We start from the raw sequence: 22100 nt of genomic DNA on the forward strand, positions 1-22100 counted from the left end.
AAAACTCTGGTGAGTTGTTTTTATTCTATTTGAAGTGACTAACTAGTGAGTGTGCAATATCTTTTGTAGACAGAAAACTGTGCGTGTGTGTTGCTACAATGGACATGCTATGTGTCTTCAACGTCGTTATGGCAAATTGCTACACTCCAACTTACGTTAGGAGAAAAGTGATGAAAAGCTTTCAAATATTAAACGATCGACTCATGGGCGAAAATCCAGTGATGTTCATTGTGTTTAATCACCCCAAAAACCGCCAAGGATGTGGTAAGTGCGTTTTATTTCCGAAATTAATTTTGTTTGGTGACGTGACACTGAAGTAATTTTTGATTTGATGTTATCACTTTGCCCAACCTTTGAGATGCCTTGAAAGCCTTTATACAGCCTATTTAAAAAGAATGGCAATTAACACGAATCCAACACTTTAAAATTCCAAATGTCGCCAACTTCTGGGGGCGGTAAATGCAATCGAAAAAAGGCTTAGGCCTGATTGCTAGAACATCTTTTTCCGACCATTGGAAATTTTTAATAAGTTACTTCATTACTGACTTAATGATAGTTTTTGTCAAAAGATCTCAAATTTTTTCCAACGACCAAGATAGCATCTAACTCCCAATTACTCTTTTGTATTTTTGCGTGTCATAAATATTTAATATTTCGTTTTTCAAAAACGCACAACGGAAGACACAGTTAGCTTAGTTACTGAAAATAGTAGACTTTTATTACCCAGTAGTTTGAGACAAGCGCACATGTAGTTTGTGTAGTATGATATAAACTTGCTTCAATTCGTATATTGACTTAGGTTCAGTTATTTTTTTCCATACAGCGATGCTTTAATGAGAAAACAACATAATATTGGTCAACTTACAATGGTTTGTAAGTGCGTAAGTTTTATTTAACCATCTACCAGCTATGAGGATTGCACTGCTAATAAGCATATCAGCATGTTATGCTTTTACCGATGCGGCGACTGGCAGTTTTGAAGTCAACGGAATTACTTTTAGTTACGATACTGGAAGCAAAATTACCTGGTACGAAAATTACAAAAGCTGCAAGTCACAAAGTAAGAACATGTTGGTGTTTAATATTATACCGTCAGTCGCTCCGAGGAGTATAGAAACTGTGTTCTATGACTATGCTAAAAGTTTGGCATTACTTACACGCAACTTATCCTGTTATATTTGTGAGGAATATGCGTACATTAATTTTATGGGGGGTGTGTGAATTACCGCTTTTCAGACTCAAGCACAATCCAAAACGCCATAATTTTTTTGTTTGTTGTTCACCTCAAACAATCGACCTTATATTTGGCAAAATAAATTTTCCGCAGACAAATTTATGGTCGAGTTCCGTGATGACGTGGATTGGAGCAACTACCAAGGTGACTTGCCAAATGACGAGGTGTGGATTGGTGCCCTGTTTCATGGGAACCAAGGATGGTGGAGCTCCGGACGAGCTTATGGTGGAAGTAAATACATTTGGAAATATTCATAAATAGGAGTTGAGCTTTAGTTATTAAAAGTTTTATGGAACTACCTAAGTTTAGAAACCTGTTTGAGTGGAAATGTATGACAAATTATTTTTGTCCATGGCATGTCTTTTTAAACTTTAAAGGATAATTTGTTGAAACATTTATTTTTGTGCTACGATTTCGGACCACATCACATAAAAGCGGATGCGGATACAGATTTGGCACCGACATGTTGAAAACTGTCACAAATTTCATCTTACCATTATATTATATTCGTTTCACACAGTGTGACGTAATTGTTGAATGGTTGCGTGACTGGCGTGCATTAACTACATAATAATTTCCGATTAACTGAGACAATTGTCAAGAAAGTTAAAATTTACAACATGACTAACATACCTAATATTGACCTGGATCAATGGTTCTCAACTCTTTTTCTTATCGGATCCTTTGATGACGTCAGATTAGTTGCGAAACCTCAGGTTCAGATGCGAGGGGTGACATCGCAATTGTGTTTTGTTTGACTTGTAATGAGATTGTAATGCGCTGCAGCAATCAAATATATTTGTTGCAAACTGTGACAATATTTGTTGAAAATCGTTGATTGCCATGTCACAGACATAAACCCGACAATGCGGTGAAAGAGTTACTGTTTGTTCAAGAAGGACTGATTATTGCTCAAATATAGTTGGTCTCAACTATACCCTTTTCAGGTACTTTTAGTAACAGTTTATGGAAAGGATCCGTTCCTGATGCACAAAATGCTGCAAATCTTAGATGTATTCGGGTTGAACAACACAGCCAAAAACGATGGGAGTTAAAAGAGTGCGACAGAAACGAAGCTTATTTGTTCTGTCAGAACGTGAGAATTGTCTCAAGTAAGAAAAAACATATCTCAATCGATTAGTACTAAGCAGAAACAGACAAATAATTTGTATTGGTAAAATAAATGGTGGGATACATATTGGCAAAGATATGAGGTATTGTGTTTCTCTGTTCCTCTTGTATAATTATATTTAACATGTATCTAAAGCTGTAGTTGTTATTCTTTTCGGAGATATCTGGCAAAAAATTTTCAATGACTTTTACTTTGCTAAGTGGAGTGGTACAAACTACTGAGACTTTCGTTGACTGAGCATTTGCGTTTGACGAAAAGTCCGCTAACCATTTCCTGGGGATTAAAATATTCCACGCACATACATATACTGCTGTAAAATAATAGATAAATTTAACTTTTACGCAATTTAAGCAATCTTGTCGCGCATTCGTTTCATTGGTAAAATAAAACTTGATGTCCCAAAGTTGAGCCACAATAAGCCTTGTAATTACTCACGAGGCCTTGAAAAAGTCAGCTGCTGGTGGGCTACGTTGTATTACCATGTTCCCAAAACCTCGCAGGTGAACCGTTCCTGGCACACTCAGTGTATGCGGTCATACATACCACAGAAAAAACGCGGCCTGAAGCAAATGAAACATGTGTCGCCATGGAATATACGTTGGCAGAGATTGTAGATGAACCAACCAACCAAGCTATTTACGATGAACTCAACAAGTTTTCAGGTAAGAATACAATAACCACAGAATCTTTTATCACAAAAGAATCATATCGTTGTAATTCAGGTGACGAAACTAACAAATACTACATTGGTCTAACCATCGAGGGTGGTTCTCTATCTGCAATTACTTGGGAGGAGGGGAGCAGTCTTGCAACTACTGGGTTTAATGCACTCAAAGTACTTCCATCGGACAATGGTGACCCCTGTGTGAATATGGAACGTACGGTTGCAGTGGATGAGAGCTGGGATAAAACAAGCTGTGACGATTTGTTCGGAAGTATTTGTACTGGAGGCAAAGGTAGCTGTAAATTTTGTTTCAAAACAAATAAAAAAGAACATTAAGCAATTTACCGCCCTATAATAATAATCAACTAAAAAATCAAACGTAAAGATCTCTAATAAACTTTTGACTGCATGCCCATCACGTATGGCATTTGTGCAAGAGTTTAGTTCCGTTGATGACTCAATATCCCAGACAGTTCTAAATATCAAGAACGTGCAAGTAATAAAAGCTATTGTACCAAAAACCCAACAAGTGATCCGTCTAATGTGGCATATTGTTATGTTTATAGATGACTGGGTTCCGTTCCGCGATCTATATTACGTGGCAATAACAGAGGAAAAGACATTTGATGAAGCTGAACAAAGCTGTAATGAAATAGGGGGATCCCTTGTCTCCGTAATTGATCAGGGCATTCAAGTTTTTCTTGAATCGTTAGTGCAAAACACAGGTAATGTGATGTATGTTATTTCCTGCCTGATTGCTTTAACCAGGATAAGTTGCATAACATCAGTTTAAAACAGCGAACTCATTTAAGGCGGTAAAACTCTTTCAAATGCTTCCGATAATAAAGACGCAAAAAAGGTTTCTTCTGTCCAGTTACCAAAAAGATTTTGTCATGTGTGCCCCAGAATAAATTTAAATAAAATATCCAGATGTAGAATTTATGGGTGCATAACGTCATAGAATCTTTCCGTTTATAAAAAATCTTCTGTGGATTATATTCTACACTTTCTGTAAACAAACTAAAAAGGAAAAGATATGAAAAAAAATGATACGATTACTCAGGAAACGTGTTCAGTGCTGGACCAACGTACTGGTGGATTGGAGCAAGAAACCACCCACCCTGGATGTGGGCAAACGGAGATCAGATGAATTTCGTGCACATAACTGACAATTCTGCTGCGGGAAATTGTGCAGCGCTGGACAGCAGCAATAACTTTATTTGGACAAATTTGGATTGTGGCTCATTAGCTGCATTTATTTGTCATTCAATCAGTGAGTTTTATATAATTATCTTTTCATTTATTTAAAAGTCTAATTGTATCGTCATGTTATTTTCAGCCCAGGACCAACCTACAGTTCCTACAACATTTCCAATGACAAATTTATCTGATACTACAACGAACTTGCCGACAACCACGACAGAACAAACAACTACGGTTGTGTCAACCACCGCAGAAGACACAACAACAATTTCAACAGCAACAACGACACCAGAAACAACAACACTATTGCCTTCGACCGCAGAAGACACAACAACAATTTTATCCACAACCACGGCAGAAGAAACAACTACGGTTGCGTCTACAACCGCAGAAGACACAACAACAATTTCAACAGCAACTACGACACCAGAAACAACAACACTATTGCCTTCGACGCCAGAATATACGAATGCAAGTACAGTAGAAAACACGACAATTGTTACACAACAAACAACAACAGAGGCAGACGCAACAAATCAACAAAATACAACAACAGACACTTTAAGTGTTGGAACAGTTGGAACAACGAATGTAACAGAAAATGCAACAATACCGACGACTTTTTCAACAGTAACAAGTGATGAAACAATTTTAACAACTCAACAAGCAATTTTGCAAACAGCTAATACTGTAACCGGTACGTTTTCTAATTTGACGAATTCTGTTAAAAGCAATACTTCAACAAATTCTGTGATAAATAAAGTACTTTATTACTTTCAAACATTAGTTATAACCATTCAATAGTCAGAAAAAAAAACTTGCGATGACAAGTTAAAATTAAAGAAACTGTTTGGATAGAATATTAGGAATAACATCAGTGTATAATTGTGCATTGACCACTTCAAATTCGACTTGGTGTTAAAAATATTAGATTGTGACAATGCCCTGGAGAGAATAAAGTAGGGGTGAATACATGAAATTATTGGTAGAACCTGTACGATAAAAATCCTTTTGTTTCAAAACAAACAATCGTTTTCGTGGACCCACGTTTTGCTATTCAATGACTGCCTAGATTTGTAAGGGCCCTCCCCTATAGGCCAGTCTTGTGGACACAAATGGGAATATTCTGCAGTAGTTGCGCTTCTCACAACCAATTTACACGTAAACATTTTTTTTACTTTCAGTTGGTTGAACTCCTATACTGTAACAATACTGCACGACAAAATTGATTCAAACATATATTTATTTATTAAATATTTAATGAACTACACCACGTTCGCGCACAGAAATATCAACCCCCTAATTTGTGGCCGACAAACTGACGCATCATCATCTTAGGCTTAACTATTCCGGAAATACATCGCATATTAAACCCAAACTTGTTTTTCTAGTAACGAATGAAGTGACATCGGCGAGTTTTGCGTCATATGGCAACGTGTTAGAGGTTGCGTCATATGCAATAGTAAGTTTTAACAGCCTTTGCTTTGCAAGGCTTTTCCATTTGTAATAACAAACATAAGTACAGCTGTTACTACATCAAGGAAATGGCAAAATGGAAAATAAATGGTAACAAAGCTTAGGTCTGAAAACAATTGCAGACATTTTCACATTGAAAACAAACAGAAGTAAAAGCGAGTGTCGTGAAAGCGGACCTGTTTAAAAGTGGTTCTTAGTTAATGGTTGGACATTCTTTACTAAATTACTATACGTCCTTTTCAACAGAGATTTTTTCGCGACATAGATCAAAAACTGTATAGAGCTACAAGAAAAAAAGTTTTTTCAGGGTGTTGGTATCGTGTTTCAGACCAACAGGAACCAGACTTTCGAAGTAACTATCTCATCCGCTACTCTACCTTCTTGTTTTATTGTCGACTATGGAGATGGAAATACTGCTTTGGTGCAACGAGACGATATGGACTGTGAACAGCGGTTTACTGCCTCCAATGCCATCAATATTCCATCAAACGAAGCACAAATCATTCTTTTTCACAGGTATGAAAATTAGCAAAAAATACGTGCTGTTTGTAGCAAATAAATACTACTGTTTCGACCACGTATGTGAAATTCTATTATTGATGTAATGTTTGTTTTAGATACTCTTGGAAAGGGGGTCAGTTTAATGTGACATTCACCTATTTTAACGGAACCAGTGACGTAAAACACACCTTGGACACGATTGTCGTCAACACTGAACCTGAACCTTACGCTGTTGTTACGTCCCTGAAAAATGAGGTCATAAGCAACTCGACCATCAGGATTGTTGCATTTTTTGATGACGCCGACAGTCGAATTTGCGGTTTCGCCTCCTTTGATGAGGGAATCAATGACGTCATTATTGTGCGTCATTTTGACGTAGTAACTTGCGCAGAGATATATGCAGAACAAGGAAATGCTGATCAAGTTCTAACAGTGGATGACTTCGCACCAAATGTTACAGTGGAACATATCTACACGTAATAATAACATTTAACGGCCCTTGTTTTGTTATTTTACATTGTTTTATCAGTATTGCAATTATCAAATTTAGATGTACAATAAGGGTTGGAACCAGAATTCCTGAAAACGAAATACATAACTTTTTCTATTTGTAGGTTGGATGGAACATACACAATTAAAGTTCTTTCTTTCGCCGGCTCTTACGTCATGATATTTACAAGCACTTTCACCGCTATTTTGGATGAGTGCAAAGCAAATTTCGAGATCATTGGTGGCAGCCCAGATGTGACTACAATGGTGTACAAATCCGAACCCTTGACTGTTACGTCCTACTTCACACTCCAGTGCCCAAGCCGTGACAAGAGCTCATCCAACTTCACTTATGCATTTGTTTGGTCGAAGCGCAACTGCGACTCATTTGATGATGTCACTGACTACCCACAGTTTAGGGGAGTTTCTGCAACATTTATGCCAAAATCGTTTCAGTACGGTTGCCAGGTGATAACAGTTGTCATGACAATGACTAGTATTGGAGGAAGTACGAAACTCGTGCATGAAGATGAAATGAAAATAGAGGTGTTGCGAACACCCATAGTGGCAAGTTTATTGGGCGGGATATCACGCACAATAGGCCGAGCAAAAGGTAGCAGAACGTTTTGAAAAAACAAAAAGTTTCTCTTTTAATAAAAATATTTTTTTCTGCAGCTGCTTCAATAGACGCTGAATCAGTATCATACGACCCAGACACAGGATCGAACCAGAACCTAATGTTTGTTTTCACATACAGACTGTTACCATGGGGAACATGGTACGTTCTAGGTAACACGTCTGTGACGTCACAAGGGATTGTTTCTTTACAAGGGTAAGTAATAGCACTTGTCAGTGATGTATTCAACACAACCATCATATATTGACGTAATACAGAGATCGATTGGGAGTTTTATTTTTGGAGCTTCCGTCTAATGACGTAGGAACAGACGTCACGGTGACGGTTGAGGTAAGTGCCTCTGACGGAAGAAAATCTACGTTTACGCAAAGTTTGACCTTGGTTGACCTTCCGCCTCCTCAAGTCACTTTGAAGTGAGTTTTGTATTTAACGTTTATAAAACAAGTTCCGAAACATGATTTTATTCGACGTCATGATAGATGCGAGGTGAATTGCGAAAACCACATCATCAACCCCCACCTTTCAACATTAATCAATGTGGATTTTTTCTCGTATGACGAAACCACAACTTACAAATATTTGTGGAAGGTTAACTTGGTTCGAAATATTTCACATTTCGAAGTGGATATAAGCAGTTCAGGTAAAATTCTCGGAAGTAGCCCAAAAAGTCGATTTATTTCTATAGAAAGGATTCAAATCGAATTTAAAAATTAAGTCAAAATTTTCTAAGCTCACATTTTCTCTCATTTGCATTTCTTTGGAAACATGTTAATGTGTTCTGTTTTTTTTATTGTATTATTTGCAGGTACGAGTGATAGACGAGAACTTTACCTTCCACCAGATGTGCTATCACCCAACACAAGATATTTAGTCAATTGTGAAGTTTCAAACAGCCAGACTGGGGCCACAGCGAGTGTTGCTTTGGAAGTAGCCACTGATCAAGTTCCGCATGGTGGAAAGTAAAATAAGATTTTATTTTTTCATGATCCTGAACTCGGTGTCAGTGAACAAACGCGAATTATTCTCAGCTGTTCAATAACTCCAACCTCGGGAAGAGCATTGAGGACGGATTTTGTGCTTCTCTGTTTTAACTGGAGGAGTGAAAGTGTGCTTGCCCTGCCACTGGTGTCGCTCTTAAGATACGACTTTTACATTGATCAAGGACAATATTCAACACTTCTTACAAGTTCCGACACTAACAACACAGCTCCAACTGTGCTTCGTATGTTTTTGTTGCAAACTTAAAAATGAATTTTTTTTATTATTTCTTGTGTGTTTAGTTTTGCTTTAAACATTTTAAAGACAATAAATATATCACACAATAATAAACAATTACTGTTTTTTAGCCGTTGGTGACCCCGAAGACGATTATAATTTAAAAATTAAAGCAGAGGTTTGCAAAAGAATTACGCTGTGTGCTTATATGAGTATACACGTTCGAGTCCTTCCTGCTACATCTGAAGACATTGCAAATAGTTTAGAAGAAATTTCTGTGACAGGTACTTCGTAATAACAGCAGCATGAAAGAAAAATATATTTTTATTTGACATTATTTTAGAAAAGGAACTCGTATGAAGAAATGTTGCTGTAAATAACTTGGAGGGCAAAGTTATTGGCCCTTATTACAGAAAACCGAAGATGGCATAAATGTTTGCCAAATCGTCTGAAATAAATAAAACATATCAGTGTTTTCTGTAAAATGGGCCAGTATCTTTCTCCTCAGAGTTATCAGTACATTCGTAAGTTTTCTAAATAACCAGGGAAGATTACAGGCTTCGCTGCCCAGACATTGCAGCCTAGCTGGATCAGCCACTTTTTCCTAACAAGTCAGAGCAAAATTTGAAAAATCAAGTTTGGTTTGGTCTCACGGGCTAACCTGGCCCAACGCTCTACCAACTGGGCTAGCAGGAGCTCAGTGGTTTCACAGGGTATATTGTGGCCAAGGTACACTGGTGCGCAAGCGCACAACTTGCCAGGCAACCTTCACATATACGTAGGGGATCTCTACGTAAGCAATCAACGCAGTAATGTTTCATTTGTTTGCAATGCCCTGCGCAGTGGGGCGATCCTGCCAATCATGCGATTGCATCAAACATTACTATGCTTTCTAAATAACAAACTTTTTTGTAGAAAACACTCTCAACCTCGCTGGGTTCAGTCAATTGGCAAACGCTATTTTACTGCAACCAGATAACGCAATAGAAAATACAACAAAACCTGACGAGGTACGTTTAATCCCATGCAATACACCCCAAATTCGAAGCATTTCAAGAATTTTGCGATTTATTATGTTAAATGTTGCACTAAAGCACTCTTTTCACATTGCCGTTGCTTTTATTTTATTTCACTTTGCCGTCCACCCGAATTTTTTTTGGGGGAAAAGTTGTCTGTCATTTTTTACAAAAATATGTGTTTTTGCAAGGCGAGACCAAAGCTTGTTTCAATCGCAAGCCGACTTCTAGAATCGAGCACCATTGATATTAAAGGCCTTCAGCAACTTTCGGATGTCATGAACCTGGTCACAGAACCGCAAAGTGGCGACACAATCGAATTGGTTTCACAAGGTAGTGCCGTTTTGTCAGTTCTTGGACAAAGAATGGAAAACCTGGTGCAAAATACGACTGTTTCACAAAACACTGTACAAAACGTGGCACAGAGTAAGAATTTGGTTGCAATTTTTGTACACCTTAAATTCTTTTTTTTTGTGGTCAAAGTTTATGTTTTGTTCAATGATATCGTTTTTGGTGGTAAAACAAATAAAAATTGCTTTTAATTTTAAATAATTAATCCAACAGGTGTGTTTATTTTTTTCAGAGTTAGTCGGTGGGATAAGTAATGTAATAACCAGCGTGAAATCAAATGTTTCGGCCGAGGCTGCTTTGCTGCTGAAACCACAGTTTAGTCAATACAAACCCATGCCCGATGACGTAAACGATCTTTCACCTCGGGAACTAATCTACGCCCAGATGGAGGCAGCAGAGAGTCAAGGATTACAAAACGCCCAACAGGGGACACAAGTGCGTGCTTGTTAGTTTTTTTTAGTTTTTATAGAATTTAAATCATATGAGATTTTAATTTTAATTTGAATAAAAATATTAATATTTTATATAAATTGCAATGTTTTTTTTGGAAGGAACTTCATTGGAAACCAAATTAAATGCAAAAAATACAGGTTTATTAGTTGTGTCAATTGTTACAGCGCCGTGGTGTGGTGGAGAATGTGGTGATGGCATCGGGTCACGTGTCGAGTGGAATGAGCCAAGCACGTTTGTCCCATAGTGGAAAGGAGGTGGCGTCTGTTTACTCCGAAGCAATCGAGGTATCCGTGTTCACAGTGGAGAGAGGGAGAAACGCAAAATACACAAACTTTGAAAACGGCAGTCACGTGACATTGGAAACAAACCGTGACGTCACTGCGAGGGTAAGTTGCCTTTGGCAAGTGACAGAAATCTAATACTATTAAAATCTGTTAATATTAATCGATAAAATCTTAGTTAAAAATAGATCGATTGATGAGTGATGGAGATTCTATGATGTTTTGTTGATGTTTTTATTGTATGTTTTGTTTTTGAAAATATTAATACGGTTTAGATCGCATTTTTACAAACGAACCCTTTTCACTTCGACTCGTCATCGCTTTTGGTTGATTCTCCGGTGTTGAGACTTCAAGTTGACTCAGAAGATGTCAATTCGTCACCCTTTGTTACAGTTTCTTTGAAAAACAAAGACAAGAAAGCAACTCCTGTCAACTTGAACATGCGGTAAATAAACAGCCGAGCGATACAAATACATAAACCAAAATATAACTTATAATATTGGCATTGGGAAGTGAAATCAAATCGAGATGTAAGCTGAAATAGAGATATCTCTTAACAGCTAGTGTTAAAATGCTCTAAATACTAGTTTAGGTCACGTTTAAAATCCGCAATACAATTTCTCATGTCCAAAAACATGCTTCTGTTATAGAGTAAACCAAACAACGGTATGGGGAAATTGTATAGTATGAAAGAATTAGTTGAATCACTCTTCAGCCTTTCTGCAAAATTTATTCTGATTTTTCCTATCTAGTCAGGGCAAATTGCACCTGAGTCGATTTGAACTTCGTTCCGACAAGGATTCCATTCTTCTGTATCTCAACCCACAAAACCAGCAAGATCAAATAAAAGTCTTCATCCGCTACAAAACCGAACCACTGTTGGTGGATTATTCAAGTGATCCTGATGTAACTCATGACGTCACTGACTACGCGTACACACTTCCTGTGAATGATGAATATAAGGTTTTAATCTCGAACGAGAACACGATGGGAGCAGGAGTTTATTTCATTGCTTCAGAAATTAAATTTAATTCAGGTGAGATTGATATGTGTAGAGTGATTGTTGCATGGAATGTTCTCGAAGAAGTACTTTAGGAGTGGGTAATTTCAGCAAGTGGAACTTGATAAATGGTTTCCCGATATTCCCCATATATTGTTAGGTCGCAGAAAGCGTTCCACAGAGAATGTCACGGAACTTGTTTCGTTGTTTGTGTTTACGTCATCATGTCAAGTCTATGACGACACAAGCGGATCGTGGAATAACAGTTATTGCAAGGTATATTACTAAGTAGCCTTTTGTAATATTACCATACAAAGTGTTTGATGCAGTTTTACCGCATACGAGTACAGATACCTTTTTATATTTGATATTTTAAAATGTAGTTAAAGGGAATTATTATTGCAATAAAATATAGCGTACAAGCAAAGGTATAGCTGGCCCTGTATGGCATACAGTGTATGCCATCAGGGTAGAGAGTTCAAACTTCACAGAAAGCTTGACTGTCCGCATCTAACCCCGTCTTGTCTGAAAAAAGAAATTGCCAGCTATGCCGTTTTACAATCAGTATAATAAACATTGTTACAGATGAGCAACGCGTCAACATTAGAAAATACGGTTTGTCGCTGTCTAGCGCCACCAACCGGAAGTTCGCTTACTGTGGGAGCGGAATTTTTTGTAGCGCCGAACACAATCGACTTTTCAACTGTATTCAGTAAAGTTGACGTCATTGGAAATGGTGCTGTATTGTGGACACTTGTTTCATTGGTGATTCTGTTTTGTTTCTTGCTTTTGTGGCTGAGACGGAAGGACAAACAGGATTTGGAAATGGTGTGTTCGTTTATGACATATAAATGTTTAGGAATAGTTTTTTGCGAATTAAAACTCTAACTTAAATAAGGTTTAAAATTTAAGGCTTCGGTGTTTCGTAATTGTTTCATTTTATATTAAATTCTATTACGTCATCCATTTCACCGTTTTGAAGGCAATGACAAAAATATTTTCGGCACAGTGGGCAACCAAAGGTATGTTGGATAATTTACCACGAGATCACTATTACTACAAAGTAAGTTTTGTGACCGGAATGTCGGGAAGTGCGGGAACTACGTCACAAGTAAGATTTGTGTTGACTGGAGAAGATGGGGAGACGAGTGCGAGGCATGCAAGGGACATCAGTGCAAATGTAAATAAATTACTTATGATAATTATGTTGGATGCAAGTTCAATTGTTCACATGTTTAAGTTCTAAATATATTAGTGCAAAAATAATCAGACCAGAAAATGTGTCGTAACACAGAGATAAGACAACATCGAGCGCACTTGTCAGAAGGCTATTAGTTGGTGGTTTTTGAGTAATTACATTATACAAAATATTTTTAATAAAGTCTTTTTTGACAGAACTGGTTTACAAGCGGGAGCACTGTCCACTGGTTAATGGCCACGTCAGGTTGTCTTGGCAACCTCGAATACGTCCACGTTTGGCACGACAACTCGGGAAGAGACAGAAATTCTTCCAATTGGTTCCTGAATGAAATTATTGTACAAGATCTTCACACAGATGAAATGTAACGAATTTTCTCGACCTTAAACATTTCCACTGTAAAAAAATCATCGAATTTCATTTGGTGTTTCATTAAGATTCGTCTTTCCTTGCAACAAATGGCTTGCAGTGGAAAAGGGAGACGGGTTAATTGACAGAGTCTTACCTGTGGCGGGTGACGACAATCTCTCAGCATACAAGTTAGTTGAGTGTATCATGTGCTGTGGTAAAGCTGAAACTGAATAGAAGGTTTACAATATATACTTAATTGCAAATCTTACTGTTGGTGAAAGAATCAATCAACCGAAACGAGCATCAACACTTTTCTATGGTTTTGTTTTCAATTCTTTTTATTTCAGAAGATCTAACATAATTCACCATACACAAGGACACCACATACAATAAAACATAGGCGTCGATTTTTTAACGTTTTGAAAAATATTAAGGGTGACTTTTCCAGGTTTTTGAAATACGCAAAAAACATTTCGTCAGTCGTATCGCCCTAAACATAACGCAAACAACGCGAATTTCGTTCCGCGTCACTTTGTTGCGTAACAATCCACGAGATACTTGTGTTTGTCCTGATTGTGACGGTGGTACTACAGGTCATTTGAAACTAGCTTAACGCATAGTATAATGTATGTGGTTTCTGACAATCATTTAATTGAAACAAAACCCAGGGGTGACAATGCATGCGTTGTTACCCCTGCTTGTTTGTGAGGGGTGACATGTCACCCCAGTCACCCCTTAAATCGTCGCCTATACAATAGAATATACCACCAACGTCAGCGCTAACGTTGTTCTTTGTAAACAGGCGAATGTTCCATAATACAGCACGACAAAACCTAACCGATGGGCATTTGTTGTATTCTGTTTTTTCCAACCACCAAAAGAGTGACTTCACAAGATGTCAGAGACTTGCTTGTGTTATGGCACTTCTGTTTCTTGTCATGATCACCAATGCTATGTTTTACAAAGGCAACTCTGACGTGGAAAACAGGTTTAGAAAACGTGTTGTATTTTAGATCATTTTCTGCGGTTATTGAAGCGTCGAATGTTTAACTTCACCTCGTCAGACTCATTTTCATCTATTATTACATGCAGAGACCCAAACCCTGTGTTCAAGATTGGGCCCATTCAGTTTGACCCGAAGATCATTTGGATTAGTGTTGTGACAATGGCTATTGTTACTCCCGCGTCGTTACTGATTGTGTATATTTTCCGAATGACCAAAAGCAACGACTTAGTAGCCAGGACTTCATCTCTTTCATCACTTTCAGTAAGTTAATGACGTCAAATTATATTGTGAAATTATTGTGTTTATGATTTAGAAAAACGTTTCCGCTTCAAGTTCAAATGGTCGAACATTTCCCCATTGGTTTGTTTACATCGGTTGGTTGATTATTGTCCTCATTGTCCTTGCTGCGGGATTTTTTACATGTTTGTACAGGTATATGCGCAAATCTTAACTCCAATGGGTGTTTAATGTGTTTTTGTGTTTTTAAACGGTAGTGGTTTAAAATGCCAGTGTTTTAAAACGCTTTAATGCTAAAAAAAAGCTTTTTTGTAAAAATTAAAAAAAGCTTTTTTGTAAAACTTCCATTGCACGATTTTCTACTTTCAAGCCAATCTTTACTATTTCACCAACGCTATGTTTTATAAAAAATGCTTTTTAGCATTAAAGCGTTTTAAAACATTCCCGAACAAATTTTACTTTTGGCAACTACTTCGATAAGCTACTGTTTTTATACTTCAACCGTGTTTCCCGTTGCCCCGATAAAAACAAAAATGCCAATAATCACCTGAAAGTTTGTGCTTGTTTTTTTTGTAGTTTTCAATGGGGAAAAGACAAATCAGAAGCTTGGCTTACATCATTTATTTTATCTTTCACCGAAGATTCAATGCTTGTTCAGCCATTAAAGGTGCGTTTTTTATTTATTTTTTGCACATCTTTCACAACTGGCAATTAACTTCAGGTGGTAATAGTTGCTGGCATTTTGACCTTAATTTGTCGCAAAAAATCCGACCCCATGGATGAGTGGAAAACATCAAGCAATGACATCATCGTGACGCCGTCCACGTCCGCTGTCGGCGCTAGAGGGTTGCTGCCAGGCAACTTAGTCGAAGTTTCAGGTTAAACAGCATGTTAAGAAAGCAAATACGTCCGCCATGTTTCCTACAATTTCAACTCCTGTGTTTCATTAACATTTGCAGAAGATACAAAACAAACAGGGGAAACACCAGACGAGCCCCACGCCGTCAAAGATGTTGGCTTAGAAAAGATCCGGTTTCGTCGCAAGGTGGAGAAAAGAGCTGTTAAATTCGTAATTTCATTTGCGCTTTATGTTCTTTATATTGGTAAGTTTTTTACCATAATAAAAACAAAATATATAACGGAATGTCGTAAAAAACAATGATTTTTCAGCCATATTATTTTTCATTGCCTACCGAGGACATCAGGATTACAACTTTTATCGCAAAACAGCGCAACTGAGACAAGAACTGAAGACGAGCGACTTCGAGGAGGTAAAATACCCTGAAGTTCAATCAAACATACACCTTCAAACAAAAACTGTCAAATCAGGGTTACCTCCCAGAAACAATTTTAACTGTATTTAAAAGTAAACAGAAAATTTTCATATTTGAAAATATGTTTTATGAATATTCTGATGTGTGCTGCGGGCCGCAGGAAATCACTTGGGCCATCTTTTTGAAGCACCCGGATATATGTATATTTTTTTTAAAGCAAGTTATCACAGATTAAAACTGCGGAGGAGATTTTCTCGTACTTGAACGATGAACTTTTGTCGGTTGTTTATCCAACCGTGAAATATAACGGTAAAGATATGACGTGGAGAGAGAGAATTTTCATTAAAGACCAAGTCAATTATCGCCTTGGGCCAGTTCGTATACGACAAACCAGGAGGTTGCCAGGTAATGATCTATTTCCCAAGCAGCTCATACTTGAATTGACAGATTGAGGTTTTAGATTTTGTCCCATTGTTATACATTTGCCAAGAGAACCAGATTCATATCAAGTTGAATATGTTCGAAATATTTTCAAAAAAATTACTTTAATTTCCCTTCCATGAATCAACGAATTGTGTTAAGCGCAAACTTTAAAATGGACAAACACTCATTGCAGAATGATCCTTGACGATAAATTTCCACTTGCTCTTGAAACTTTCTTTTTCTGTACAGAACCTTGTGACAGTGAAGTTATCAGTAAGACATTTCCAAATCGTACAAACCAACGTCTTTGCTTTCATGATAACAATATTTTTGGAGAAGACAACCGAAATTACGCATCCCAGTGGCGGACATGGAACGGAACCGACACCAACAGATCCTATTGGGAGTTCGTTAAAGCAAGCGAAACGAAAGCAATGCCGATTGTGGGGAGAGTTTCGTGGTATGGCGGGGGTGGATATCTTGCGGATTTGGGTAGGTTTACAAAAAAGATTTAAAAAATTTCTGAGGTGCATAAATTAGTGGTCGACATTAGGGATGTGCCAAATGGACAAAGATTCGGGTTCGTGCGAATCCGATTAAATAGAAACATTATTCGTGCGAACCCGAATATATTCGTATGTAAGTGTGACGTCAATAATAGTTGGTCGTTTTCCACACGTGCGCAAGTATGTTGCTTTACCAACTATTGTTTTGCTTTCATACGACAAATAAATTGCATACAGTTGATTTCTGCAAAGTTAAATGAAGTTTTGGAAACCAGCAACCGGGTCTATACTATACCTCAGACAAACAGTGGCCTTTACCGCTAGTGTTTAGGAAAAACGATACTTTGATTGACATAACGTAATAAAGTCGTTATGTCATGATTGACCAAATATAATGTTGAACAACACAGGACTTCCGTTCTTTTGTTTTCAAATGCGCTTCTGTAATTTGGTGACGAAAACCCGTGCTATGAGCAGCGCCCAGAACTATGATACGATGTTAGACCACCGGGATTTTGCTACAATCGCAACAGTATTTTCAACACGTTTTGTTCAATCGTGGTGATAAACCAATAGCAAAAACGACTACACCAGTTCTCGTGGCGTTATAAGCGGTGTGCTACCGTTATTGGTCATGCGAAAAAGACAAAAACATTGGCGGTTGTATCACACAACTATATTATATATGCTTCAATAAATATTCCCATACGAATCTTGCGCAATATTCGGGTTCGTACGAATATGACATCTGCGCTCATATTCGGCGAATCTATTCGGGTTCGGGTTCGCCTTGGAACATCCCTAGTCGAAATTCACTTTCAGTTGGGACTTTTACAATTTTGTTTATTTAAACGTTATCAAAACTGCAGATTTGCAATTTTCTATTCTTAGGTTAATTGGCTAATTGTTTTGAAAAGTTTTTTACATGACATAAGTGAGGGAATAAATAACTAAACAAAGATGACAACGTAAACATCAATACAAAGTGTAAGTTGCATGTACTGTATATTGATGTACGAAAGCAACCTTAAAGCGAACGAAAAACTGTCTGAACATTGGTGACATTATAAGCTGTATCGGTACCCTTTCCCCAGCTGCGAACCAAAGCCAAACTGTGTAAGGCCTCAGATGGCCCTAATATTCATTGTTTATGCAGGTGTACGTGTGGCAAAAGCAAGGTCGATACTTAAGTACCTGAAGAGTAAGTTGTGGTTGGATCGATTCACTCGCGTGCTAGTTATTCGCTTCACTCTCTACAATGTCAACTCGAAGATTTTCAGTTCAGTTGATCTTTTGTGCGAGTTCCTTTTAACCGGGGGAATCACCGCAACCGCAAAAATCAAACCATTCAGGTAAAGCAGAAACGCTGCATAATGAGACGGGATCGCCCTACTTAATTAAATTGCCAGGCAAGTAGCTGCAACAAATTGTTTTACGAACATTTCAGATTGTATCCTACTGAAAATGCAACAGCAATCTTTGCAGCCACGATTGCAGCTGGAATATTTGCAATGTACCAAACTTTCCTTACCGTCAAAAAACTTTACTTCAAAAAAGGAGCCTTTTTCAAAAGTCCTTGGAACATTTTGGCTTTCGTATGTAATTTTAACAGCCTGAAAAAGTGTCCAAAAACCGTTTCTTGTTTTTAGTTGCGGATACTTCTTATTTTGTCATTTGTGATCTCCACAATTCATGAGTACAATCTGCAGGAAAACCTCCTTGACGCGTTCCAGGAAGACACTTGTAAGTTAGTTTGTTTTATTTATTTCCTCAACCGTATTTTTGACTGGGTTACGCCATGCGGAATTTAAAACCAAATTTATTGCACTCGTCCAGTATACTGCAGTTGATTTACCACCACTTGAGACTTGTTTTTATGTACATAGCTATTGAAGTAAAAAAACTCTACCCACCTGTTGGATATAACGTTACCAATTAGGTTTATTTACACGAGCCGTGGATTTCCGCATGTCAGAATCCTTAGCAAGAACTTGTCCACTGGTTGGCACCGGATACAAAACTCTTGTAGTTTTCGTTAGTGAACGAGATCAATTAAACTTTTGTGTTTTTTCATACCCAATTATTTTTAAGTGCCTTTCAATGTTTTGATTTCCGGTCAGTCTTCTATGTGTTTTTATGTTTGTGCAGATGCTTTTATCGATTTCCAGACGCTTTCTAACGTCACAGAGTGGCTCAGAGAAATGTTGGCATTTATTATTTTTGTTGAAAGCATTCGAGTACTTGAGTTTGTTAAAAACCACAAGCATTTCAGGAAAGTAGCAACGATGTTTCAAAAAGGGAAAAAGGCAAGTTTGTAAACAACTTTCCGATTTTAAATAAATTTAAACACATTTCTTTTTATTAAACACAACTATGAAGTATTTTAAAGCACTATTTTTCAAATAAGAAGGTGAGAAATAAGAAGAATTAAGTGGTTTGCTGAACTTTTACTTACCTAGACAGTAGTTTCCTAGTTTTATTATTATAACAACACTGAAGAGTAAATCAAACAAAATATACGATGACGCTCAGTATTTTGGTATACTTTGTAAACTTTTTCAGACCCAAATTTTAGATATATATCGCAAAATATGAATTCTTTGCTAGGAACAGATGTAAAATATTTAGTTTTTGCCTTATTATGAACATATCTCTATTTAACATTGTGTTTTACACAGATTGTGTTTGACACTCTTCTACATGCTATAATGACTTTTTTTGCCTACACGTTGGTCTCCATTCTTCTCTTCTCGACGCGACTCAAAAGCTATCATAACTTCGAGTTTGCTCTTCAAACCTTGTTCAGCGTTCTCCTTGGAGGCCCCGCTTATGAGGAAATAAACGATGTATGACAACATTTTTATGACATGCCCAGATAATATACACACTGCATGTTATATTCTATTCAAAAAGATCTGGATAAACAACGCAAATTTTGAAATAAACAATAATACTATATTCCTAGTTAATATTAAAAAAATAAGCAAACTAACTATATTTCAGATCACCAAAATTGTGGGAAAGGTTTTCTTTTTTTGCTTCAGCGTTCACATGATCTTCCTTATTCTCAATCTTCTGATAGGAATGGTCGATGTCTTACTTCGATCCACAAGTCTTTGTCACCGACATCACGACATCCAGCAAAGATATTTTCGTATCGTTGCTAGGTAACCACTAGAGCGGGATTCTTTCGTACAGTGCTTCGACTGGCCAGGGAAATAGGACTTTAAATCAGCTAGGATGATACGTTTTTAGACATTTACTGGAAACATTACAAGCTGAGAAACAGAAAGACGTTTTTTAAACTCGCAACAAAGATGTTTTTTTTTTATTTTTATGAAACATTTTAAAATATCACAGAATGACCATGAATTTGGTGAGAAGAATTTTCAAACAACAGGAAGTTTCGCTGGAAGAATTTTTTGAAGGTCTTGATGAAGAAAATATTAAAGATGACGATTCATCCGATGATTGTGACTCGGATGAAGAAGGTGACAAATATTATTGAATTTTGCTCGTGCTGTGGCATTTATATTTAAGTTCAACACTACACTTTACAGGTGTGGTTATTGCAACAAGAGCCGAATATATGCGTAGGCGACTAAGGAAGAAAAGCAAAAATAAAAGAAATAAACAAGTAAGATGTAACAAAATTTTGAGAACGTTGTTCCATAACCTTTACAACAGTTTTTCTTGTATTAAAACATTCGTATGTGGTATTTTTCAATCACGTAAGGTACTATTACTTTTCAAACTAGCATGACTTTGATGACATAATGTTCATCCACCAAATATAAAAAGCTACATAAACACGATTTCTTTAATACCAGGTATCTTTCAATACACCGGACTTGAAAAATTTAGAGGCACAAGAGGCGTACGCTCTGGGGCGTTTGAAACGACTTGACGAAGCCGTGGACGCAATTGAAGTCACACTTGATACAGATGATTCCTTGGCAAGTGGGACGAAAAAGAGAGAGCAAATGCATTTAATGGAGGCAATGGAAGAAGTGGACGCTATATTCGATACAATTAGAGATGATTTAAAGCAACTATAAACCCACAATTATTTGGTCATAAACCAGTAAACGAAGTGACAAACTTATTGTAAAACGTAGTTTGAGAAAACGTTATTTTTTGGAATTTCCGGCAATTACTTCAAATGAATACTGCTATTTACATATTCGATAAACTGTTTGCAAATATTATTAACATGTACAGTAAAAAATAACTTTCCTGTTACTACGCCTTTAATCATTAGTATATTTGGCCACAAAGAACTTTTTGAGGGTTTGGGCTATAAATCAAAAGTAGGTTTTGACGAAGTTTTGTGTTTTACATGGAAGAAACCTATGATTTTTATTTACTCACACATTAGTTTAAAGCAGTGATTCCCAACCTTTTTGTGGTTGCGTACCACTTAGAGGTAAACAATTTCGACGCGTACCACCTAGTTAAGTGTTACAAAGTAACCAAGGGGATGAAGTAACAAACGTTTTGAAATCATTTACCATTTTTTAAATTCGAACTATGTCCGCAAATTATCGAAAGTTGCTCGTGTATCACCGGTTGGGAAACACTTGTTCAAGCATTTAAGTCCTCTTTTAATTTAGAAATTTATTTTACTTTCCCGTATTTCCTGTACCGGCTTTTCTTATTTTTGTTTGTTTGTAGTTTGTAAATTATGTGTAGCTTTTATTCTTGTATATAGCTGTTGTTTTATCGCTTTGACAACACGAAGGCTTTTGTGATTTCTTTTTGTCGGAGACAACAAGAAATAAGAGTTTGTATTAAGGCTTGAATAAAACTTTAGCTGGTTCCTCATCAGCATGTTTTCTATTGACTTCTCCGGGCTTGAAAAGCTCGTGTAAAGAAAAGGCAACGCACAAAAAGTGAAAAGTAGCACGCGATTAGGTTTGAGGTGGTATCCGCTACAAAAGTTTTATTGGCAAATGATGTTAATTTGAGTGAAGTGGAATTAGTAATTTAGGCAAACGAAACTTCAATTTGACATTCAGAAGGAATGCAATTAGTAAAATTAGCTTTCTTGGGTAGTTGAAATATAACAGAGGTGGCCAGCAGGGTCGATCTTTCAATCTCAACTGGTCTGATTTTGTGTTGTCTTCACGAAAACATAGTTGTAATTTTTTTGCAAAACTTTGATTGATGTTCGCCTGGTTCACAAATTATCCTCAAATTTGCCGTTGTCCAATAAATTAGCAAAAATGCGAACTTTTCCTTAAATTTGCGTTGTCAAGTCGATCACCTACCATGGGTAGTTTTAATGTAAATCCAATGCGATGTAGGAAGTGGAACATACTCACCAAACGTCCATCTTATATCATAATAAATCACCTGCTCTATGGAATTTTTTGTTCTGTGACAATCTCAGACACGTGTTGTCGATGCCGGTCCTCTCATGAAAAAACAAATAAAACTGTCTGTGTCAGGGG

General features: G+C 37.1%; 1 protein-coding gene across 1 annotated transcript; it reads left to right on the forward strand.

Annotated features, from left to right (window-relative positions):
- The first annotated feature begins 128 nt into the window (after positions 1 to 128).
- LOC145907086 (polycystin family receptor for egg jelly-like) lies at positions 129 to 20705 on the forward strand. Its single transcript, XM_082994521.1, is given in 47 exon segments — positions 129 to 264; positions 1328 to 1465; positions 2182 to 2346; positions 2867 to 3028; positions 3089 to 3322; positions 3597 to 3755; positions 4094 to 4303; positions 4370 to 4930; positions 5625 to 5695; positions 6038 to 6225; positions 6327 to 6686; positions 6825 to 7312; positions 7375 to 7531; positions 7594 to 7749; positions 7816 to 7976; positions 8142 to 8295; positions 8365 to 8558; positions 8683 to 8835; positions 9467 to 9561; positions 9759 to 9993; positions 10151 to 10353; positions 10536 to 10757; positions 10928 to 11097; positions 11405 to 11688; positions 11813 to 11928; positions 12238 to 12480; positions 12662 to 12832; positions 13048 to 13214; positions 13288 to 13389; positions 14004 to 14189; positions 14294 to 14438; positions 14470 to 14639; positions 15021 to 15111; positions 15166 to 15322; positions 15404 to 15547; positions 15615 to 15715; positions 15949 to 16123; positions 16391 to 16633; positions 17804 to 17999; positions 18095 to 18242; positions 18297 to 18390; positions 18796 to 18953; positions 19326 to 19493; positions 19651 to 19814; positions 20008 to 20138; positions 20208 to 20356; positions 20478 to 20705. Coding segments are annotated over 47 exon segments (8703 nt in total).
- The last annotated feature ends 1395 nt before the right edge of the window (positions 20706 to 22100 follow it).

Source organism: Ascidia mentula, chromosome 6 (genome assembly GCF_947561715.1).
Source record: "Ascidia mentula chromosome 6, kaAscMent1.1, whole genome shotgun sequence".
Taxonomy (NCBI): domain Eukaryota; kingdom Metazoa; phylum Chordata; class Ascidiacea; order Phlebobranchia; family Ascidiidae; genus Ascidia; species Ascidia mentula.